This window comes from Scomber japonicus, chromosome 23 (assembly GCF_027409825.1).
Source record: "Scomber japonicus isolate fScoJap1 chromosome 23, fScoJap1.pri, whole genome shotgun sequence".
Taxonomy (NCBI): domain Eukaryota; kingdom Metazoa; phylum Chordata; class Actinopteri; order Scombriformes; family Scombridae; genus Scomber; species Scomber japonicus.
Genome location: NC_070600.1, coordinates 7,596,129 through 7,621,302, shown reverse-complemented (window position 1 = coordinate 7,621,302; position 25,174 = coordinate 7,596,129). Strand labels below are relative to the sequence as shown.

The following is a 25,174-nucleotide window of genomic DNA, read 5'->3' as shown; positions in this document are numbered from 1 at the left end:
TTGAACTTTACAGACGAAACTAACGAGACAGTGATCGCCTTTTAAGAAAAATAAAAAATAATAATTGCAGATCATTATTTTGGCATATTAGTCACACAGTAGTATCAAAAACAGGTTTAAAAGTACAACAACATGAATTACAAAAAGGCACAGGGTACCAGAGACCATGGAACCAGTGGCAACGAGACGAGAACAGAGAAATTCAACAGCAACAGATACCATCGGCCGTTTTACTGTCACTAGTGAGGCCTTAAAAAGATTTTGGTTATCAAAATGATTCTAAAGAAAGAAACACGATAAGTTAGAGCCCCAAAACCTGCTGCGCAATATGCAGTGCATACAATAAATTGCAGTAAACTGAAGGTTTATGAGGATGATGTCATTTCTTGTATCATTTCCTCAACTTGTACTACTTTACATGATGTATTCTTACTTTATATACTTACTTTATTCTAGCTTGCCTTAATTATCTTAATTATGTGTTTTGCCTATTGTAATTTTTATTCATATTTATTTCTGATTTTTAGAACAAATATGTTATATGTGAAAATACATGGCAGGAAATATAGTAGCAAATGAAAGAGACCACAAATAAAAGAATTAAAAGGTTAAAATAGACATAAGTAATGAATCTAACAAATTATTTAGATTTATTAAGAAAGAAAAATTTCAAATCAAATATTGTGAAAGGAATTCTTGGTAGAAATTATTTTTCATTTAAATATTTATTTATGATTTTTTATTTAGCTTTAAAGAAACTCCTAAAGAGATGTTTGGCCTTCTCTCAGGAAGTGTTTGAGCTCCACGCTGATGAGCAGCAACAGACACACAAGCTGGAAAAGTTTGCGATCAAAAGGCAGTGAAACTTTTTTTTCCCTCTCTAGTGGTCACGTAATGATGTGAGGGGAGATTAAAAAAAAAAAGAAAAAAAAGGTGTCTCTGGTGTGATTTCTGTAGCTTTGTCCGCTGTGCATGCTGACACTGACAGTATGGTGTGTAATCAGGTCAGGAACATTATCCTGACAGGGAGAGAATGACACTTTTAATTATGTTAATGATGTGTTTAAGCCCTCCGGACGTGTTTAATGAGCTCTCCAAAGAGACATCCCATCTGTAGAAAGGAACCACTTTTGAAGCTTTTGAGTACTGTCACTACACAATATCTGACAGCTTAAAGACTTGCTTGGATCACTACATTTTTTAAAATATTCTGAATTATAAGAATGATCATATTGAGCATGCTCAGCGGACACAGCTTAAAACCACAGACACACAGATGATGGTGTTCCTCCTCTCATCACTGTATATCAGGCTGAAGCTCCATCATCACAGCACTGTATGATGCATGCTGTGTGTATGTGACGTGTGAATGCTTGCTTATGAGTATGTGTGTGTGTGTGTGTGAGAGTGCGTGTGTGACTACATGAGTGACTCCAGGCTCTCGGCGATGTTGGTCTGCCCCAGCGGAACGGACCCGTTGGTTTCTGGACTCTGCAAGGCTCTCTGGTCTTCCTGGCTGCTCACCAGACTCAGCACAGCTCGATACAGGTACTGGTACTGCTCCTGTAAGATCCCAAATGCGTGTTCAAGGCTGCACCTGCTATATTAGAGTGTAGAGTATTGTGTGTGTGTGTGTGTGTGTGTGTGTGTGTGTGTTTGTCATTACTTACTACATCATTAAATACACCGGGCCTCATGAGGTTGGTCATTCGTGCCACCTGGTAGACGTCTACTGCCCCCTCCTCTTCTAGCTGGCTGGACAGGGTGGTGAGAGCACAGAACAGCCCGGATGTAGCACCTCCCAACCTACACACACACACACACACACACACACACACAGAAAATGTACCTTTGCAAAGAAGTAAAAAAAAAAAAAAATGAGTCCAGTCTGTGTTGTACTCACGGGTCATGTATGACTGTAGGTGCGTCTGTGCATCTGCTGTGCTCTTTGACTGTGTTGACCAGATCGAAGCTGTTGCTGATGGGGCTGTCTGGGTTGGGCCAGCAGGAGGCGCTGTACTGACGCACCTCCAACACATAATTGTTCTGAATGGATGCAGAGAATCAGTCTTTAAATGTATTTATATGGCAAATATCCATATGTAAGGCCTGAGCACACCAAGATGAGTGCATGAAGTGAATTTCAGTGTGTGCGTGTGTGTGTGTGTGTGTGTGTGTGTGTGTGTGTGTGTGTGTACCTGTAGAGATTCCACTGTAAAGTCCTGCACAAAAAGTCTCTCATCATTGGACAGAGTTACATGTTCCTCCCCCGAGAATGACACGGTAAAACCCTCAAAGCTCATTGGCTGGTCTTTACTGGGCCAGTACACACAAGACTCTGCTTCTTCACTCTGAGATAAAAAGGAAAGTCGATAAGAGCATGTGCGTTTATAGGCATGTTATATGTACTATATAGAGTATGTGTGTGTGTGTGTGTGTGTGTATTATACCTGACTGTGTGTGTGGGGCAGACGGACAACAGTGTGTGTGTTGTGTTCCCAGATCATTCTCCAGAAGTCTGCCACCGTGCTGCTCAGAGGAGTCTGGCTCACTATGAACTCTCTGCTGTGGTGATGTCCCTGCAAAAAACATGAGTACCATCAAAATACCAGCAGCACATCATGTTTCCAGGAAATAGCCTGGATCCATGACTTTATGAATTATATAGCACTGTTCAGAAAAAGGTGGCTGTTTCCTTTAAAATTGGTAATAAGGAGGTTGTTTTACCAGGACGTAGGAGGCGTTGATGTAGCCGGTGGAGTTTGAGTCTGAAGCGGTCAGACAGACTCTTGATCTCTCCACTGTACAAAAACACAGAGATGTGAGTTAGCAACACAAAACCTGAAAATATGAAACTTTGCATAGTGTGACCCTCTTTTCCATTTCACCTAAATAACTAATGAGCCAACAAATCACATCATGTGTCATGTGCTCTTGCACTACAATTAACCACTGACACAAGTGTGACAGAACTGTCATTGCAGGACATAATGACCCTCATCCACATCATCATTCAGTGCATGACTTTATTATAAAGCTAAAGTTCATCAAATTTACAACAAACTAAGTGCCACATAGTGGGCTTGGGGCTTTTAGGGGGCATTTGGAGGTCTAGGGGTTCTGAGTTAGTTATCCAGTTAGTAGTCTGGCCCTGCTTACCAGGCATCAAAGCTCTGGCTCTGTTCCTCTCAGCGTTGCCGTCTCTCAGAGCAGTGCTGTAGTCTGCGTGCTTGGCTTGACGCTGACTGATCAACTGAAACACAACAAAAAGTTACATTCAAATACATTCAAAGGAGTGTGGTGACATGTTAATAATGTGATATTAAGCTACAATGATTATGCAATGTGGGGAAAAGGGAAGCATGGTACTGTATATACCTTGAACTGTTTGTCCATGCGTGTCCTGCCTGACGCTCCTGGGGTCAAGAGGTCAGAGACGTAAGTGTGGAGGCGGTCAGATGTCACAGAGGTGTCACGACTCATAATGGCCTCCACCAGAGCATCATGGATGAACACGTACTGCTCCTAGAACAAAGACACAGTATGTTGAATGTAATAAGGATGAACGCCAGTTAAAACACCACTGTGCATGTGTGTGTGTGTGTGTGCGTGTGTGTGTTTGCTTACCTCCGTCTGAACCAGGAAGTTCCTCTGAGTCCGCACATGTTTCAGGAAACCGAGAACGTTCACCATCCCCTGATCCTGAATCTGCTGCAGCATGCTGTCTATCACGATGTAGGTTCCTGTTCTTCCTACACCAGCACTGTGACACACACACACACACACACACACACACACACACACACACACACACACACAGAAACACAAACATACACACACATATACATATCACACTTTTACATTCCTGATTTGTGATATCGGCTACATAAATAAAAGTGAATTAGTAACTCGTAGATTTTCTTTTGGTTGTTTTCAATACCAAAAAGAAGAATCTGTCATTTCAACACACACACATACACTTATAAATACACACACACACACATTCTACCTGCAGTGTACCAGCACAGGTCCCATCTCCTGTGTCCGGGCCCGAGAGGACGTTCTGATGAAGGACAGGACAGGCAGAGTGTATTCTGGGACGCCCATGTCTGGCCACTGGGTGTAGTGGTAATGCAGGACCGTGTGTTCAACTCTCCTCTGAGACGCCTGTGAGACCAGAAAGGTTTGGAACTGAACCCCAAACTGACAGTGTTTGTTGCTGTATGTGTGTGTTGGACAGGGAGAAGCTATGTGTGTATATATGTGTGTGTGTGTGTGTGTGTGAAGCACCTTATTTGTGGTATCTCTGATAGTGAACGTCCTCAGTGTGTAGTAAGCGAGGCTCTTGCTGCTTTTCAGCGTCACCTGGTATGGACCATATTCCTCCTGGTTCTCTTCCGGCCAGTACTGATCACATTTAGTCTGTAGAAAGATGATAAAATAAATCAAAGCAGGAGCAGGTGAGTAATGGAGTGAGAATTTAGAATAAATGGTAACTGACATGACTGTAACCAAAGCCTGATTATTCCTGTGTGCCATAGATCTCCATTGTTGTCCCAAAAACAGGAAATAATGTAGCATTTCTAATATGAAGGTATCCATTTATAAGCTTTAGTTTAAAGACTTAGGTCCTGTCCTAGGTAATCAGTGAGACTGGGGCTGGGTGCCAAAGACAGGCTCATATTGCCAGCTGAGTATTGAGCTCCTACCCGTCCTTTTTCCTTGAGGTTGGTGATCATGACGATTACTCCGATGTTCTGCTGCCAGATCATCCTCCAAAAGTCTTCCCTGCCTGCTCTGAGAGGCCCCTGAGCTGCTATGTACGCCCTTGTTCGCTCGTAACCCTGCGGAGGAAACGGCTATTAGGTCAGAAAAGCCAGAGGATAATAATGTGTAACTGTAAACCTCTCCCATCAGTCTGTCTATTAACATGCAACGCTGACAAAAACCTACTTACATCGACAAAGTTAGCGTTGATGTAGTCGCCGCATTTGCCATCTCTGTCCAAGCTGTTGGAGAGCTTCACTCTACTGTGATCGTCTGCCAGAGGAAAAACACACTTAATCAGCTTTATCCATTTAGCTTGTAGAGTAATGTAAATGCTGAACAGTGACTTACAGGCCAGTATGTTGATGTATCTGTTCTTGCTTTTGTTGTCGGGGTGAGAGGAACTGTCGGCGGTGATGCCCATGTCCACCGTGCACACCTGCACCTCCTAAAACACCACACAATATACAACACACATAAATATTAGGTTAACGTGCAGAAGAAGATAAAGGTGCTAATTGACACTTAAGAGTATCTTGAGTGAAGTTTAAATATGGCTGTTTTTCTTCTGGGCAAGCAGGTTTTATTATAATGTACTAGTCTGCACTAAATGTTTATAACATGACAAAAATAATAACAAGAAATGAGCATTTAATGAATGAAATCACCAGAAATAAGAAGAACAGTTGTGTATGGAAGATATAACAACAATTTTGTTGATTTAAATTTAAGCTACTGCTACGATGTGACCATTTCCTGACCATTAAAGCTTCAGACTTATAAAAACATGATGTGCAATTGCAGGAATGGTAGAATTCACATCTTTATTTCATAATTATAAACCTTATAGACACTTAGTCTCCATGAAATTGAGTGAACTATTAAAACTGTCTTAGAGAAATACTGTATCACCTAAACTTTAAATTTGTGCACACTTAACTGCAAAATACCTAGATTCAGTATCACATCTGAAATACACATGATGCAAGATGTATAAAGTAACGGAGGTTTCAAAACTTTTAAACAAACTTCCTGAACTGTGCAAAAGGAGAAGAAAAACAACACCTCTGCAACTGGAGACGGGTGGTAAGTGTCTTACCTCATAGGATTCTTTGACAATCTAATGGAGGGTGGTGAGGATGCAGAAAGCACGACGATGGTGGTGGAAGTGGTGAAAGGAGAGTGGGAGGGACGAAGGGGAGGGGGGAGCAAGATGACAGACAGACAGGCAGACAGACAGACAGACAGACAGACAGGGAGTCAGTGCAGGTACAGGAATATGGGGATCAGATACACACAGAAAGGCAGCGCTAAGTGGGGAAATACACTGATTTTCCCATCTGAGCTCTGTACTCTTAGCTTTACCATTACTAGCCATGTCCCTCTAGTCTACCCTGTCACATAGCATGAAGACATCATTTACATTTAGATTGTGCAAATACCCAAAAAGTGTGTATCTACCAATCAAGACTGTGACCTGCCTCTATGCTCCCTCAATGTAGTGTCTTATCTGTTTTATAAATGAAATGTAAATTGGCGTAAATGTAAGCAAATAGGGTTTCTGCTGCAGCTACAGAAGAGCCTGTCACACAGAGTGCAGACATACAGTACAAATACACTGGACAATTTGAACACAATACATTTCCTATCTGTGTGTGTGTGTGTTACTAAGGAGGTTCATGCTAGGAAACACAGGTGACTAATGCCATGCAGATGTACCTATTGTTGAAACTAACCCACAGGCTGCTCTCAAGCACGTAACCAACATTCAAATATGTCAAAACTCCACATGAAACATTTATAAAAAAACCTCGCTGCACATCCTAAAACAAGCACAGATGGAAACTTCACGAGTATAAAAAACCTGACAGGTAGTTTTTTAACAATCTGTCCTGATTTGTGTAAACCTGCCTGTCAAATTTGAAGTCTACAGTTTGATTTGTTTGCGTGTTTGAATTTGGAATCTGACTGAGAGGAAGTGGGGGTGGAAACCAAGTAGCACTGCCGTGATTAGTACCACTCTTCCTTAATACTGTTATAATGCATAACTGGCTTACATGGATGTTACACATCAATGCTTTGCTAAATGATGTTAACAGAGAAATGGAAGAGCATTAAGGAGCTATGACAGATGAGGCACTGTCTACAGTAATCCTATGATCCTGGTTTCATGGTGGTTAAACTTTAATACTAAGTGGTTAAACTAAAAGGAGTTAAAAATATAGAAATATCCCAACACAGGATCTATCGAACATCAATTTTTAGTTTATGTTCCCCTTTCGATAAAAGAGGCCACATACATTTTTGCTAAACTCAAATCACAAACATCTTACACACCTCGAACTCCTTGGTGAAGGTGTTGGTGGTGTGGAGCTCCATGACGTGCTTCACAAACTGCTTCACTGTCAGCGGCTCATGACCATCTGGAACACAAGAGTAAATGTTTGCTATTATAATGGTAGATATATATAGTCGTTTGAATGTGTGTATGTGTGTGTGTGTGTGTGTTACCTGTGGCCAGCAGCAGGGGTGTAGATGGAGCAGATATGACTTTAGGTGATGTGTTGTCATCTGGGTAGAAATTAGCGGTCTGGAAACAGTTTCTGTGACACAAAACGAGCCAGAATCTGAGTGAAGCATGCAGGTGAAACTGATGAAGAAAGGTGTTGACCCTGTGTGTGTGTGTGTGTGTGTGTGTGTCTATACCTCCAGTAGATGAGTATGCCCACCAGTACCAGCAGACAGAGGATGGTGAGAGTGGAGACAACAGCCAGAGGAATGACTGTCCTCTTCTCTCTCTCCACACCCCCGACCAGCCCGACACGAGACTCATGGCTGCTGTTGCTTCCCTCTAAGAGAGATGACAGATGAAACAAGTAGGGTGGAGACAAATGGGAAGAGAAAGAAAGAGGGATAGAGCGTGGGAGAGTCAGAGGAAAAGGAGACACATGGATCATGCCTGTAAGTAAGTTTATATATTAAAAAGAGCAGAGAAAATAATCCATGCTTTACAGTTTATTTCAAACCATTCTGACCATTTTTTAAGAATGAAGCTGAAAAACAACTGATATTCCTTTGTGTCAATGTTGTTAATTACTACAGTTTTTAAACAAACTAATTAAAATAATGTTAATTGAAAATTAATTTTGGCATGTTTTAGCACTTTAGTTTGTATTGATTCAATCCCACGTACAGCTTCTTGCTGCTGTAGATACTCAGAGATGCACCAAATGTGTATTAGTTGGGGGACTGAAAATAGTCCCCAACTAATCAACCATTTAGTCCTGTCAATGTGACTTTTGCATAAACAGTCTCCAGCAGTTTTAGGAGATTTCTTGGCCTTTTTATATGTATATGTGAAGAACCTCTGCTGGGTCTTACTTTTAACTGAATTTGTGAACCATTTACCTTCCGATTGTTCCTCCACAGCTTTGTTGCCGTCTGTCAGTCTGAGCAGAGGAACGAGACGCCCCAACATTGGACTTCTTCCAGCTTTAAACAACAACCCGTCCACACTTGACAACTCCTGCAAACTCTCTCCAGCTACCCCTGCTCCTCTATTTTCCATGTATTCCTCATTCTCCAAACCTCTGCTTTGTTTACCCTCCCTGTTGTCCACAAAAGTAGAGCTACCAAAGACAACTCCACTGTCAAGACTTGTAGCGTGATCCTCTTCATCATCTCCATCACCACCACCGTTGCCATTATCTTCACTGCTGCCAAACAGAGGGTATTCTGTTGTAGGTTTATTTGGACTTACAGGTACATGCAGACCATCTCTTCTTCCAGATTCAACTTCATTGTTGTCTGAACTTCCATCACCTCTGTCACCACCTTTGATATCTTCTTTACCTTCACTATCTTTCGTTCCCTTTCCGATACCGTCAAAGAGCAGTGGATCGTTGCTTCCTTTTCCATCTTCTTTTCCATCTCCACCACCCTCTCCAGAACCACTGACATCCTCAAACCAGCTAGAAACTGTCTCAGACCTGATTTCAGCCCAATTGCCAGTCTCAGTGTATACTTCTACAGTCTTACCTTTACTTTCTCTTTCTTTTTCTAGCAGCATGTTACGACCTGCTGTGTTATTGAGCTGTCTGTCTCGCTCAAAACCTTCACCATCCACCTCTTCCCACTTTCCTTCACCTTGTTTTTGTTCATCCTCACCACCTAACTCATGTTCCTTCACTTTTATTTCTCCTTTGCTACCTATTTTGCTTCCTCTCCCATCTGTAGCCGTCTCGCTCCCTATTGATCTACTCTTTTTCCCCAAATCATTCACTTTGAAGATTGCGATTGAACTACTAGTAGAGAAAACAGTCTTTACTGTAGAAGTTCCATCTAATGCCTGATTGAACCTGTTGCTATAAAAACCAGAGCCTGATCCACTTCCATCTGTGTTGGTTTCGTCTGATTTAGAAAGTCGGGGCAAAGTCCAAGCTTTAGAATCAAAGTAAGAAGTGGCTGAAGTGTAGATGTGGTCTTCTTTATGTCTATCTGTCCTGGAGTCCTCTTCATTGTGTGGTCGTACCAAGATGTTCAGACCATCGTGAATCCTACTATTAGCTTGAGTATGAGAAATATTTCGGGTATTTCTTTTGACAGTGTTTGTTTCTGATAAGTTGGTGGTACTCAAGTCAGAATCAGGAAACAAAGAAAGAGAATATGCAGGGCTTAAGTGAGCCTGAGAGCCCAAAGTAATAGCGATGTCAGAGACAATAGAGCGCTCTTCAGACGACTTGTCATTATGATGAAAGATAATGCCACTCCTCTCATCTCCGGGGAGGGAATGAGGAGAGGGATGGGAAATGCTGGTGTATTCATTAAAAGGCTTGAGCGATGGAGGCGTGACACTGAATAAATCTGCAGGGAATCCCCCATCTGGGATAGAGACTGCAGGGTTTGCGGGGTTGACTGTCACTCCACTAGGCAAGATATCTGTTAGGCCAGACGACTGGACAACAGTTGACTCCTTAAACTTGGATGTGGGTTTATGCGCTGCAAGAAAAGCCAAAGCCAATGACAAAAACTGAGCTAAAAAAGCTCCTGTCATAATCAATCCAAACTGTACATAGTATGCAAGAAGAAAGTCAGATATAGGAAATGACTGAATTTCTGCTTAAAGAGACATAAATCGACATGGCTGAAGAAAGAAAACAACCACCAGAGTGCGCCCTTGAGCCACAAAAAAGAATGCCCATCCAGAGGGGTCCGAAGTAGATGCCAATCACAGAGCTTGAGTGGATTCAAGCAGATTATAGAACCGGGAAAAATATGACCTCATGTGGAGTTGCATGCCAAAAGATTTTAGGGAAAGTCAAGCATGCGTCATTTCTGACGAGCAAATCTGTGAATTAGGAAGCTGCTGATTATCGCTCTCATCATCATTAAAGCTCCATTATTCTTTTCGACAATCATCATTACCACCACCACCACCGACATTATCAACATCCAGCCACCATACAAAACACCGCCATGTTCACAGAGCGTAGCAGTAATTAGCTGAACAGTAGCAGGCCATTAGAGGAGAAAGGCAACTATCCACCACAATTAAGTCCAAGCTTTCAACCCACCACCAAGAGCATTTATTTATACTGTACTATGCAGCATATTGTAAAGTCATAGCCACTTTTCATAGGAAGTTTAATCTGTCTCTAATGGTATATTTCAAAAGCCAAAGATGTAAGAACATTATAAAATAAAAAGTACAAGTCCTGGGTCGTGCTACAAAAGGCTGTTCTTGGATGTTTCATCTTACCGTTGAACATGGGCTGGGTTGTATGCATCAGCACCCTGAGGAGAGAGGAGGAGGTGAATGATTTGTAGACCGAATCGGCGAGGGTGTTGCTGTCAGTTGCCGTCCTTTCTGTGATCCACAGAGGGGAAGAGGGGGTGGAGGAAACTGAGGTGATGGTTTCTGGTAGAGGTTTGTTCACAAAGGTTTCACTGTCTTCAGAGGACTGCATGGTGTCTTTGTCCTTTTCATTACCTGTTGGTTAAAAATAAATATAATGATGACGAGCGATACCTGCTGTGCTACAATATCCCATGGCCTGACGTGACAATGACATGATGTGGCATGATGAGACGTGGCGTGATGTCTGCATGAGGTAATGTGACATGGCGTGATGTAAAGATGGAAAGGGATGTAGGTTGTTATATGAAGAGACATATTGAAACATCACATCACATTAAATGTCACATGAATGAATGAGTTTATTTTATCATGTGTGTCATGCATACAGATTCGCTCAGCCAGCATAGACTCAGAATGCGGCATACACATTTTCAAATACTACAAAAAGTTTAAAAAAAAAATGAATGGAGAATTTGGTATAAATACTCATTAAATGATGGGACTTAAACACATCTTCACATTCATTATAATGATGACTACTTAAGTTAAGTGGCAAGGGTCCTGTGGAACAAAATCTTTTGCTGGTACCTATTTAAACATTCATGAGCTTAAATTCCTCCCTTGCACTCCTCGAAAAGCTACAGTAGCAGCTTTTTTCATCTAACATGAATGCAGAGAAGGGAAAAAGCTCTCTCCCAATCAAATCTGACCTGGCGGCGAGACAGCAGACACTGTTGGAGAGGAGGTGAGGGTTTCGAGTGGAGAGCTGTTGTCTGTGTCTTCATAGAAGATATCTGTGACTTGGATGTCCTCCACAGGAGGGGTGTAGAGGTCCGACGGGGGAGAAGGGAGGCCACTTTGATCTGGTGGACCGTGATCCCCTGACTGCAAATAAAACCGGCAGTGCACAAAAACAAACAGAGTGGCTCTTATTGAGGTTCCTGGCTGAATAAACCACCAGAACATGAGGCATATCTTTGAACTGGGTTGAGATAAAACATTCAGCTCTGGTGCTTTAGGACCCGTTAACAACTCATTAAAATTTTATGTCCCAATCATTTGTTTAAACATGAGTTATTCAATTTAAATAGGTTTAAGAGGAGAATAAGAGGGAATTACTACCTGATGTGGTAAAACTGCCAACGATGCCTCTTCTGTGATTTGACGGCGGATTGTCGGCAGGGTGGTGGTCCGAGCAACTGGAAACAGAAAGCCCGGTTGCTCAGTGACCTCAGTCACCCAGATTGCGCTGTTGCCGTCAAAACCTGGATTAGTAAACGGCCGCTGTGTTGGGATCCTCTGGTCCTCGTCAATTCGGTTTTGGTCCATAATAATATTGGGTTTAGACTTGCTTCGGTCTGGTTTCTTTTTCATGTACTGGTTGGGTCGAGTTTTCTGTAGAACAGCAGACTCAGGGGGAGTCTTTGGGGTGGAACGTGTGCTGACTTGGACCGAGAGGTTCAGGTTTGCCTGGGTTTGGTCTGCGGGCTGGGAATAGTGAGTGGGTTGGTTCTGGTAAACTCTGGTCTGCTCGACAGGTGTCTCCTCCACTGGGCTGTGGTCCTCAGGAATCAAATCCAGCTGATTCAGGTTCTCTGGCTTCTCCCTTCTGCCTTTAGATAAGACCTTCCACGAGAAATAAAAACATTATTATGTGGTGGTGTATCACAGAAGGCTTTATTGTGAGTGTCACAATGCTGGAATGTCCCACGTAACCTTTTGTGCTCCTCTCCAAACACTCAACACCAGCCTCTACTCATATAATTACAATGATTTGCATAATAATTACATTCACTGATATGATTGAAAACAGAGAAAAACATCAACCCTGCAAAATAATTCTGCAAAATGAATGAGTTGCAACCACACACACACACACACAAACATAGAGTCATGACCTACCTCCCTGATGCCCTCCATGTCTTGAGTAACACTGTCAGGATCTGAATCACTTTCTACAGAGAGAAAAGAAATAAAGACTTACTTACTATTATAATGGACTCAAATATATACTCTTTGTGTGCGTGAGTGTGTTTGTACCAGGGTCTTCTAACGGCATGTCCACTATAATCTGGTCGCTCCATCGTCCTCTGAGTCCATTGGTGCAAACAGCCACCACCTGAACCACATAGCTACTATTGGCCAGCAGGCTGGGGATGATGGCTCCCTGTGAAGTCACAGAGGTACATTTAAATAGCTCAGCTGTGAAATGTCCTTTCACTGTTAGACTGTTTTAAACTTCAATTATATAATTATATTCACTTCCTTTAAAACATAGTATTTAATGGATCCTTTCTAACTCTGCTGTTATTGTATAAGACCGACTGTAGAAATCATGACTCTTAATATACAGGACTTTTTCAATGAGAATACATTTCTTTGTTGTATACACGCTAATTACTTTTACTTAAAGATGCACTATAGTCTTTATTATTATATTAAGCTTGAGTGCATCTCATATATTTTGCATGACCACTGGGTTTACGGTTTCAAAATCATAAATAATTCTCCTTTTCATTAAGTGTTTACATTATTTATATTTGTGTTAAAAAATGTTAACGTTATTTAATAATAGAATGCATGATTCACTGTAAAGCACAAGCTACAAATGTGTTAAATAATATCGCTGTAATCCTTTATTAATATGCTAACCCTTTGAAAAATAACAATGTGCATAAAAAGAGGAAAACCTTAATAAAAGTACCAAACTTACACTGAAAATGACACTAAAATAAGAACTTTAAACTATATATAAGAAACAATTAATCGTGGGCTTACACGCATTACGTATACAAACCAGAAGTGAGTGATTAAATAATGTTATTGTGTATTGGTCTGAATATTGATAATGTTGAGGTACAGTACATACAGTACATGTGCACTTACACTCTGACATACAGTACACAGATATTGCAGGTCACATTAAGGGACACTCAGTGACCCATTAAGAGGTCAACATTGATCATCACAGTCAATCAATCAATCAATCAATCACTCTGATCAACTAGATTCCAACAGCAGGCATAACATGAGAGTGACAGATTGTGAGTGTGAATGGTTGAACAGATTATACTGTGATATTTGCTTTAGAAGAAGAACTCTGTACCTCTGTGGAGTGTGTAATGGTCCATGATACTAGATGAACTGACATTTGAAAGGTGAGTGTACGTGTGTGTTGGTTCAGTTTTTAAAGATGTTTCATACCACGTCTTGGTCCCCGTCTGTCCTATACTCTTGCTTGGTCTGGTCTTGGCCCTGCAGCCTCTGGTAGGTGACGGTGTACCAGTCGATGGTGGTGTCGTAAACCACGCGGGGGCGCTCCCACGTCACCACGATGGTCGTGTCGTTCTGGGCATCGGCCTGAACGTTTTCTGGCTCCAAGCTGCAGGCTAGAGACGGCAGTAAAAGAGAAGAGAAAGGTTGATTTTTGATGGGTGAAGTTCAAGAAGCATGAAAAAAAAACTGGACATCTTAATAAGAACAGCACAGAAAGGGTGAAAAATGTCACATTAAGTTCAGTGTTGCTGAAGGTGACTCCGTATTAGTCAACTGCTTTGAAAATGGAAGAAAACAGGAATACATTTCAAGCTCAGAAGGTGAGTGGGGCAATAAGCAGGAGGGGTATGTGTGTGTGTGTGTGTGTGTGTGTGTGTGTGTGTGTGTGTGTGTGTGTGTGTGTGTGTGTGTGTGTGTTTGGGAGTGGGTGCATAAATTTGTTACAGGCAAAAAGACCCTTTTCTGAATTTCTGAATACTTTATTTCAATTTCAAAAAGAGCTGCAAAATAAATTGCCTGCGCTGAGAAGAGAGGGGGTACTGAACTACAAAGTCGAGCTCCCTGGCAACCCAAAAGAACCACTTTATACTTGAGGGTCGCTCATGAAGATAGAGAGCGTAGTGAATTATATCGTTTGATGATCATGACTAGGCTCACCTTGGAGGACAGGGTTACTGCAACAGAGAAAGCACAAGATGGGTAATATTTTCAGTCCAGGAAAAAAAAACAAGACTAATAATGTAATTTTTATATTGATCCCTAAGAGGGGAATTCAATTTTTACCACCGTGCTGCCCAAAATGTGGTATAAATTAGATGGGTAAAAAGATTTAGAGTTTTGGAGAAGAGCACATTCTGGACTCTTAAAGCCCTAATAAGGAAAAAAAAAAACAAAAGCACAAAATCATAACAAGCTGTATCTGCAGGGAGATGATCAATAGCGCCTTCTCAGGCAAAACTTTTGCTGCAGAGAACATTGCCTTTGTTTTACAGCTAAAACTTACTGAGCAGGCAAGTAATGGTACATGACTTCTCAGCTCCAAGCAAAGAAGCTGAAAAAATAATATGCTAAATGAAAACAATCATTTTCTTTTGACTTGTTTGTATCTTTCTGTTCTTAGTTCTTGTAAGCTGACAACACTCACTAGGTGGACTATGAGAGGCTCAGCACAGAAAGCCATAAGACTAACACGTCAAAACAAGAGAGCGATGGTGGAAATTATGTAAAGGTGGCAAAATGTTCAGAGAATGTTAATTAGTGTATACTGTCAATAATTAGAGAAATTGCATACAATTTCATTTATTTTGCTTATGCTGTTAATTGTGTTATTATAATTCTTAATTATTATTTTGGGTTCATATTCATTTTTATTTAATTAAATCAGAATTCATTATTTTTGTTGTTCATATTTTTCATGCTTACTTTCCACTGAGCTTAAGTTGACTCCATAAAAGGGCATAGAGACATTTCTCTAGTGTACAGAAAAGCAGCTTCTTGTCTCAATAAGACCACCACATGTTACAAGAGGTCACCAGAGGTCAATACAAGCACTTACTGTAGATACCATTTCAACACAAGTTGGTTTAAGAGCAGACTCAACTTAGCAGTGTGGCAAGTTATCAAAGAGTACAGAATTATATCTAACACAGACAAGATGCTAATTAACTGCACCATGCACTTCCTGAAGTAGTCATAATTCTAACAATTGTAGTGCTGGATTTTAGATACTGTAGTGCACTTTACTGTCACTGAGTATTTCTATCTATCTATCTATCTATCTATCTATATCAGTTAGCTAAGGTGCATACTGTACAATGAAGCCACAATATCAATGGTTGTGATATCTTAAAAATAAATAAATCAGACATTAATCAAAATAAAATGTGAAAGAATCACCATGGTGCTATTGAGCAAGGCAGTGATTCCCTGCTTTCTATTAGCCAACAGCTAATACAAACAGGTAAAAGCATTTAGAAAAGTACCAGTTAATTCAGACATCTTCCTTTCATTTCCATAAGATTATATTGTTGTAATGTTGTTCCCCGAGTGAAATGATTCAATCTGAGTTTAATTGTGTGTAAAAAGAGGCTGGTGAAGGCTGGTGAAAATCATGTTTGGGTGGGTGAAGACGTACTGGGTGTGAGCACGTCCTCGACTCCGGTGTACGAGGCGAACACTTGACCCATGAACTGCTGCTGCTGCTCCCTGAAGTTGTTCTGCAGGTAATCGGTCAACATCACATATCCAGCCTGCTCCATGGTCATCACCTCGCAAAACACCTCAAGCTGGGGCCAGAGAGAGAGAGACAAACAGACAGAGAGAGAGAGAGACAAACAAACACAGAGAAAGAGAGAGAGAGAGAGCGAGAGAGAGAGCGAGAGGGTGAACAGAAAAAGTAACAACCGAATCCAAGCAAAGAAACCTGTCTGTTGTATCTTCCCTGTATATATATTCAGCTGCCAAAATAAACCTAAAACTGTAAGTGTGTGTGTGTGCGTGTGTGTATGTGTGTGTGTAAGAGGCTTGTTCTGGTGCCAGGCAAAGACAGAGAGACAGCGCTGCTCTATTTTTGGTGAGCTAAAATGTCATGCCTTGCCACCCCCGTTTCAATCACGCAAACACAGACAAACAGGAGCGCACACGAACACACACATATGCACCGTACTGTACAGTATGACCTCATTCACTCTCCATTGTTTGGCTCCATAATTAATGATTATTACACAGATGATTTCATCCGAAGTTGCTGCTGCTCCTCAAAGGGCTGGAATCAAACTGCAGTGATGTTACTGTATAATGTCACATTGTTGCTATGAGCGATATCCAGACACTGTATGAATATGACAGGCCTTTTTTTAACAACAACCACTGCAAAAACTATTCTGTGACTTTAAAAATTGGACAAAAACCTGTCACGTTGCATCACTTCAGTGTAAAGGTTTGTTGTTTTTGTGCCCAGATGTCAAAGACAGCTGACCTGAAACCAGCAATGACAACCACAGGCAACAACAGTGTAGACTTTTGGAAGTAGATGTTGTTTTCAGACTGAACAGTAAAGCCAGTGTGGATTGAAATATTTTATGACTGTTATAAAAGGCCAATACAGAAAAAAAAAACCCTGATATGAACTTCTCTTTAGTCGTTATTTCAAAAGATTGCCATGTGTCAGTTGCTAAAAGAGAGTTTAAATGATGCAGGCTTCTATCAGAAATGCAATTTAGTCGTTAGAGATGCTTTAATTGATTTTAAAGGAAGCTTTTTCCTCATGGCTGTTTGATGTGCTGTGAACATTTTAAAGGAAAATTCAGATTAAGATCAAAAGCAAACAAGAATCATGTTTGACTCTTCCTCATCAACAGCAGGGTGAATGAAAAAGCAATATTAATCAGCCCAGCTACAGCAGCACGTCTTTTGAGATAGAGATGTGTGTGTGTGTGTGTGTGTGTGTGTGTGTGTGTGTGTGTGTGTGTGTGTGTGTGTATATATATATATCTTCTTGTGTATATGGTTATGTATGCGTGATTGACATACTAACCTGTGTTTCTGATATGGCCACAGTGTGTTTAAAGACGACCCATTCTACCATCTCTGAGCAGGGAGGGGCCGTCAGTGAGCCGTTGTAGATGTAATATTTATCTGTGTTATTGGGCAGCAGGGAGCGCATGGTGAAGGCTTCCATCGACCCGCTCTTACCTGGTAAAAAAAACAAAACATGTTTAGTGTGTGAAATACAAACTGAGTCTCATTGGAAGCCATTCAGAGATGTATTATAATTCCATTGGGGGGAAAAAAATGTCTCCAGTATATTCTGTATGATCTTTAAACTGAATACTGCTCTGACTCTACTGTTAGCAAACATTTTATTACCTGTTGCTTTGTTTACTTAACTGCAGATATGCTTTGTTTCAATCATTAGAAACTAGAAATTATATTTAGCTTTTCTTTCTTTCTTCTTTCTTCCAGGTCACCATTAGTCTGCCTCTTTCACTCATTAAATTTTCGTGACTTTGCCCAGTGAATACAAAGTCAAATTTACATCAGTTTGTTTCCTTCCTGCAACCTTTGAATAATGTGAAACAGTACTTTTAGAAGGTCAGATGTCAGAATCCCTGGAGCTGGCTGGCTCACTGTGTTACTCAAGAGTTTTCTTTACTAAACCAAGGTATTTTAGAAACACCGGCCCTCTAGTTGAATGACTTACTTCTTTGTTGAGGATAGAGGTAGACATGACTTACCAAACCTGCTGACAGTGTTGATGGCCTCTATAATAGGAACAAAGTTGTCATTGTCTTCCAGGCTGACCTGCAGACGAGATCATAAGCTTCTTTAGTGGATTTTGTATTAGGTATTGTTTGAGGAACAGACTGATCCCTGATAGAGAAGCACAAATCAAACGGCCGATCTACCTCGAAGAGCACCGCCAACACAGCGATCCTCCCTCCATTGCTGATGGCCTCATCCAGAGTTTGGAAGTCATCTGGATCGTAACAGTAGATCTGCATCTGAATGAGAGCAACAAACAGGTGGGTTATCTGAAGGTAAAGTTCATGACAATGGAAAGACTGATGTGTTGGGGGGGGGGGGGGGGGGGGGGTTACCTCCAGAGGGTATTTCATCCCATTCAGGCTGTGTTCGGACCCATCTGATGTTACATTGCAGCGCCCCCAGTGGAAAGTGATTCTAGCAACACGAAACCTGGAGCTCAGGCCTCCTCCGCTCACAAAGAACTCTCCATCCACACTGATGGCCACTAAAACACACACACATGCACTTCAGTATAAATATTTAGCCTCTTGTTTAAACAGGTTACAGATGAAATATGGGAGGGTCCATTAAATGCAACACTCCTAAAAATAATGTATACATACTAAGAACTAAAACGAAGGCCACATTTCAACCACAGGAACTTTCCCCAGGTACTAAGAACCTTTCAAAGAACTCAGTTGCTCTATGTGCTTTTTCAGAGGCACCAGGGTCTACATAAAGTTCCCAGTAGATCCACAGAAGTCCCTGCTCGAGGGGTAGTACTTTCCAGTAGTACAGGAACTTTGGGAACAGGGTTTGCAGGAATGGCTTTGATTGCTCAGCTGATTGGTCAAAGAACCTTTCGAGGAACTCATATCCTCTATCTGCGTTTCCACCAGAAGCATCAGGGTCTACATAAAGTTCTAGGTAGATTGTTTTGCCCCTAGAGAGTCCATGTGCAGAGGGTGCTACTTTCCAAAAGTACAGGAACTTTGGGAGCAGGGTTTGCAGGAATGACCTTTCTTGATTACACAGCTGATTGGTCAAACATACACAGCATGGCTGCTTCAACTTGTGTATCTCTTCATTCATAAAACAAGGAGGTACACCGTTGTATTGATTTATGCTGAGGACAAGGGGAGGACATTTAGACCTTGTTCTCTGCTTCATGGTTCATTAAAAAAAAAAAAAAGACGAGAAGAAGAGAGATAGCACAAGCGAGCTGAGAGAGTGAAGGAATGAGAGATAGAGAGAGAGAGAGAGAGAGATAGAGAGAGAGAGAGCAGCGTTGGTCACAGTGAATGGAGTAGGGAGCGGCGGTAGAGAGGAATGAGATAAATAAAACATTATTTCCTGATTGTTTCATGGTGGTTACATTCTAAAGCACAAATAAATAACACTCAATAGATGATTTACTGTTGAGACGGTGACCATTAGTTTAATTTTCCTTTTCATTCATCCGTTCATTATATCCAACTCAAGCAGCAGTAAATACAAAGAACAGGACTAATCTGTCTTGTTTTCCTTATGTGTGAGCGCAGTGTTTCAAGCACGGCTATATTCTTTTAAAGCCTCATGGGACTCATTTGCTTTACCTGGTTCCTCAGATGCGGTGGGAACGCAAACAGGACTTTACAACAGGGACTTAAAGTTCTATGTTTAGTTCCTGAGTTTAGTTCCTCTGGGTCCAAAGTACCTGGAACTTTTTTAGTTGAAACGTTCCTTTAGTCTAATGACTCAGAAAAGGGTGTTTCAAAGATAACACAAGCTGTCGATCACGTCTGTTTCTCATTAGATAATGTTACTTAACCCTTTATAGGACACTCATTGAAAGGAAGGAAGGAAGGAAGGAAAGGAAGGATGGGCGGAGGAAAGGAGGAAGGAAGGATGGTAGGGGGGAGGAAAGAAAGAGAGAAGGAGGGAGGGAGGAAGGAAAGAAGGAAGGAAGGAAGGAAGAAAGGGGGATGGAGGAAGGAGAGAAGGAAGGGAGGAGAGAAGGAGGGAGGGAGGAAGGAAAGAAGGAAGGGAGGAGAGAAGGAGGGAGGGAGGAAGGAAAGAAGGAAGGGAGGAGAGAAGGAGGGAGGGAGGAAGGACAGATGGAAGGAAGGAAGGATGGAGGAAATAAGGAACGAGGGAAGGAGAAAGGAAAAGAGGAAGGGAAGAAAGAAGGCAGGGAGGGAGGAAGGAAGGAAAGGAAGGAAGGAAGGAAGGGTACCAAATATAATTATTTGCCCAATAAAGGGTTAAGATAATTTGTTAACTTGGATCATTGTTCCATTAAAGGAATAGTTTCAAATTTTGTAAAATAGTGACACTTCACAGACAATTGAACAGCTTCCTGTGTGTGTCCAAAATTGACTAAAAGATACTAGATCTCAGTTTGTATGATAATAACTCTCAACAGGATATGAACCTGAGTTTAGTGAGACTGCACACACCACATATTTCTCTCATAATATCGTGCCAGAAATGCAATGCCTGTTCTAATATGCAATTTCCTCTCTTGACTTCACAGAGAAGAAAAGGAGATTAATTCTAGGACCATTAACATATAGACACACACACACACACACGCACACACACACAGTCTGGACAGTATCGGAAAGATGCTGATGATAGCTCAGACAGCTTTCATTTGTTTATCAGGCCAGACATCACTCTTCATTCTGCCTTCCCATCTCACTGTCTCTTCACATCGGACTCATTTTCTCCAGTGCTACTTCTCTCTATATGCATTTTTCCCTCTTGCTCTGCTGTTGCCTCTTTTCTGCTGCTCAGTTTCATCTCTGCATCTTGAAATCGATCTTCCGTCTCTCTCCACATGAGCTCTCTGAAGTGCTGTCCCTATGGTTGCTTCTCTCTCAATTACTCGGCCTTTTCTCTCTCTCTCACTCTCTCCTTTTCTTTTCTTTGTTTGTCTGACTTCTTCCCCTTTAAATCCTCGCTGCTTCTCTCCTCCATTAACCTCCGTGTTGTGACTCCTTTTTTTTCTCCTGCGTCTGGAAAGTTAAGCTTCTTTCCACATCTAAGGATTAAGATTTTGTGTTTTACAGCACCAGAATGATGTCAAAATCATTTCCATAGATTGAATCTACAGAATATCTCCGTCCTCTGGATGTTGCTTTAATATTCTCTCGTGTGGAGTTGAAATGAAAAAAAAGAAAAATCCTACAAGTCACTCGTGTTTCAATACAAGTGGAACAGCTTGAGGTGTGATTTCCTGCAGGATGACATTTCAAACAATGCTTCATTTGTTTTTAATGAAATGTATCACACATTCGGATATTTGCTTCCCATACTTCCCATTCCTGCTTCGTGTTGCTTAGAATTCAGATTTCATTGCCAAAATGCCACATAAGTCAACCATAGACTTGAATATAAGACAGCAGCTTGAAGTTGACTTGAAAAAAGATCATTTGTTTAGGCTGGTAAAGATCTTTGGTTAACAAGAAGACATTTCGTACTTAGAATTCATATGGATTAGTAAGATTTTATTTCTGAAAATTGAAATTGAGAAAACCAATTGTGTAAGAAAAGATGCAGGAAGCAGAGTGGGAGAGCAATGACATCATGGATGCGTAAAGAGAACTGGATACAGTGATAGAGGCGAGGCTCCATTCATTCCTATGAAAGCTGCTCACTGGCACATAGCTTCTGCATGGTTGGGCCCACAGAGCAAGCACATTAGCCACTTCAGCTGACTGAACCAGCTACTGGTCTAGCTCTCTGACTAACTTGAATGAGGATAAAATTATTTAATAATGCAACTCTTCAGGACTTTCTAAAAGTGATCCGACCAAATGGACCAAATTCTGATGATGAGGATGAGGAGTTGTGATGCTCAGAAAAATGTATCCACTGATTTACAGACGTTTCTTTTACAATTTAAGTAATAATAATAATAATAATAATAACTTCATTTGTATTGTGCCTTTCATACAACAAATGCAGCTCAAAGTGCTTTACAACAAAATAAATGACACACTAAATACTTCACATAAAAGGAGCATAAAGCAATGTTACAAAGAACAAAGAAACGAAAACATGAATGTAATATATGATGATATAAGAATAAAAATAACAATAACAATAGTACACATTAATAGAATAAAAACAATATATAACCAAGTAAATTAAACTATTAAAACAAGTGCAGTAGTGACAGATAGAAAAGCTCATTTAAAGCTAAAGTGAAGGGAGAAGTTTTTAATTACTTTTAAAAACTATGTCTATAGAAAAAGTACGTTTGGGCCCAACAGCATCACGTGACGTTGTAATGTGCGTGGCCTCTATGTTAAATTGGCATCAATGCGTGGTAGCTGTTCCTAGGGAGGGGGCTTACCTGTTTTCCCGTCGTTGTGGATGGTGGTGGCCTCTGCCGTCAGTCTGTCCCAGCCCTCTAGCTGTAGGTTTTGGTACTGCAGCCTGACCTGCGTGAACGTCTCATCGATGTCCACGGGAGATTGCCTGGCGCTGTTACAGGTCGGGTACTTCTTACCCCAGTTACGCTGGTTCAGAGCACCTGTACACAGAGAGACACAAGTGTTCAAAGACTACTCATCTGAAAATGACAAAATACCTTTTAGCATTTTCACTTCTTCCACCACAGCAGTCCCTTACTGTTGTGTCAAAAAAAGCAAAGGAGATTATCCTCTCAATGTAAAACTCTAGAATGACAGTCTCCCAATTACCATATAACAGTATTATAGACTCTTTATGTACTTGTAAAATACATTTAGACACATTGATTGCTGTTTACAGTGGCAGTGCTGTTTCCAAACAGAGTGGAGTCTGTTAAATGGGTTTGACTACCGAGGGCAGATGGTCAAACTGTAGGTCAAACATAAGTGGTTGGCCTCAAGTCACCTTATATGCTGTATACTGCCCCACTCTGTGTGTGTGTGTGTGTATGTGTGTATGTGTGTGTGTGTGTGTGTGTGTGTGTCTCTTTGTATGCATGTTTTATATTCTGTTTGTTGATCTTCTTTGTGTATGGATATGTATTTGTGATTTTTTTTCTTTTTTTTAAGGAACGCACAGCATGAATCCTCTTTAATCTTATTGATGTTGGGTGTGTGTGTGGGTGTGTGTGCATGTGTTTTAACAAGACGGTGCTTTCACATGAATAATGTAAAAGAACGAACAAGCGTCAGGACAAGCTAAATTTGCAGCAGAGCGCGCAACACAAAACTAATCAACGCAGCATGAAAAAGGGAAAAAGCAAAATTGACGTTTTTTTTCTTTTGTATTGCAAAGAACAAACTCATCCAGTGTGAAATGTGTTACTAAATATCGCTGCTAAATCTTTGCGTGGAAGTGAATGGTTTATTTATGAGCGTGTGTCGGCGATCACGATATGTGTTTCAATTGAAGGACATGCAGTGTGTGTGTGTGACTTTATTCATGACTGTGTATCACACCATCTACACTTACATCTACTGACTCTTTGTGTGTGTGTGTGCTTTATATTTATTTTTAGAGCACATACTGTATAACACCTTCACATTTACTGACCTGTAACGTGTGCACGGGTGTGGAAAATAGTATCTGCATGTACAAGTTACCTGTTTACACACTGAAGAGCTGTGTGTGTGTGTGTGTGTGTGTGTATGTGTGTGTTCCTCGCCTTCGCATGAGCGGATATGTTGCATTCTGGGAAGTCTCACAGTAAACTCGCCCTAGCTGCGTTAATTATGCTGACTAATATTTCTGAAGTGAATTCATAATAGAAAAGCTTGGAGCAGTGGTAGATAACACACTGTATGAATGGTCAAAAAAGGTTAAAAAGTACAGTATATCATTGCTTACTTCATGAATAACATGAAATCACAGATTTTAATCACTCCCATGATTGCTATTAAACAATTTTGCCATTCTGTCCAACCTAATGCCATATTTTTAAAAGATAGATTTCTAGTAATGTACAATATCACGAGCTCTAAGACATGACTGTATAATGGAAATTCATCATTAGAAGCTTCTTGTCAATGCTTTGTCATTTGTGGGTTTTTACAGTAAACAATAAAGACAATGGGTCTAACGGGGTCAGAGCAGATGGTTCAACTGTAACTGGTCACACATGACTTAACAGGTATTGGCTTTACATTCCGTGTTGTGTGTGTCAGCGTGTGTCAGAGAGTGAGAGAGAGAGAGAGAGAGAGAGAACTTGTTTAACCCAAGTTCAGCAAAATCAATTTCAACTTTGCTGTATTTCTGCCTGATTTGGCAGCTACAGTTGAATCTGTCAAAATAGACTGGAGAGATGTGGTGAAAATATTCTGCTCTGTATTCTTTTAAAGTTGTTTACCAATCAAACATGCAAAGTGTGCGAGCAACAGTTGTTCAATTTCCTACTGTAAGACCGTGGCTTCTGGACACAAATGTTCAAATGTGCCACGTTACAATACGAACTACACTTTTTCTACATTTTTGGTTGGTCGATATTAGTTTTTTAAAATGTCAACCTTCATGGGGCAGCTGTGGTTCGGGAGGTAGAGCGGGTCGTCCACTAATTGGAAGAGCCGTGGTTCGACTCTCGGCTCCTCCGGTCCACATGTCAAAGTCTCCTTGGGCAAGATGCTGAACCCCAAATTGCTCCCTAAGGCTGTGCCATCAGTGTGTGAACGGGTGAATGTAGTTTGTAGTGTAAAAAGCGTTTTGAGTGGTGAGAGGACCAGAAAGAAACGCTATACAAATGCAGTCCATTTATCATTTGGAGGGTGTTGGGTCTATAATTTACAACCGATCTGTCATAGATAATAGCTCACAGTGCAAAATATGCACATCAATCATGCAAGTGTCGCATAGTGTGAGGCTGTAAGGACTCATTTGAACGTCTGATTTTCATGGAGCAGCGTAATGTGAAAGCGGATCATTTCCCCCAAATCACAAAAATGCATACAATCACTTACTCACTTGCTGCATGTGGTAGTTTGAGTTTTATGGGCCAAGGTTTCAGATACAATTACAGCCACTGAGTCTCCTGATGCCAACATAATATAAAAGCACTGAAAATGAAAGCTGACATTT

General features: G+C 41.0%; 1 protein-coding gene across 1 annotated transcript; it reads right to left on the bottom strand.

Moving 5' to 3' along the window:
- Positions 1-1,419: 1,419 nt before the first annotated feature.
- ptprz1b (protein tyrosine phosphatase receptor type Z1b) lies at positions 1,420-24,700 on the bottom strand. The gene is made up of 31 exons (XM_053314222.1): positions 24,610-24,700; positions 22,488-22,667; positions 18,499-18,650; positions 18,307-18,402; positions 18,136-18,202; positions 17,436-17,593; positions 16,035-16,185; positions 13,829-14,013; positions 12,665-12,791; positions 12,527-12,579; positions 11,747-12,250; positions 11,335-11,509; positions 10,526-10,756; positions 7,474-7,618; positions 7,279-7,370; positions 7,105-7,190; positions 5,867-5,887; positions 5,119-5,215; positions 4,958-5,040; positions 4,710-4,844; positions 4,291-4,422; positions 4,010-4,167; positions 3,628-3,763; positions 3,379-3,525; positions 3,160-3,253; positions 2,728-2,801; positions 2,451-2,579; positions 2,199-2,351; positions 1,904-2,046; positions 1,671-1,806; positions 1,420-1,563 (listed from the first exon to the last, which is right to left on the bottom strand). The coding sequence occupies exons 1-31, from the start codon at positions 24,698-24,700 to the stop codon at positions 1,420-1,422; spliced, it is 4,275 nt and encodes a 1,424-aa protein (XP_053170197.1).
- Between the last annotated feature and the right edge of the window lie 474 nt (positions 24,701-25,174).

What these genes read in the sequence shown, in the direction of transcription:
- ptprz1b (XM_053314222.1), bottom strand. Translation starts at nt 24,700, where the DNA reads ATGTGGACCGGAGGAGCCGAGAGTCGAACCACGGCTCTTCCAATTAGT. An exon ending in TGGCCATATCAGAAACACAG is followed by an intron (nt 16,186 to 17,435) that starts GTTAGTATGTCA and finishes CTCTGGCCCCAG; the next exon opens with CTTGAGGTGTTTTGCGAGGT. An exon ending in TCAACGCTAACTTTGTCGAT is followed by an intron (nt 4,845 to 4,957) that starts GTAAGTAGGTTT and finishes TTTCCTCCGCAG; the next exon opens with GGTTACGAGCGAACAAGGGC.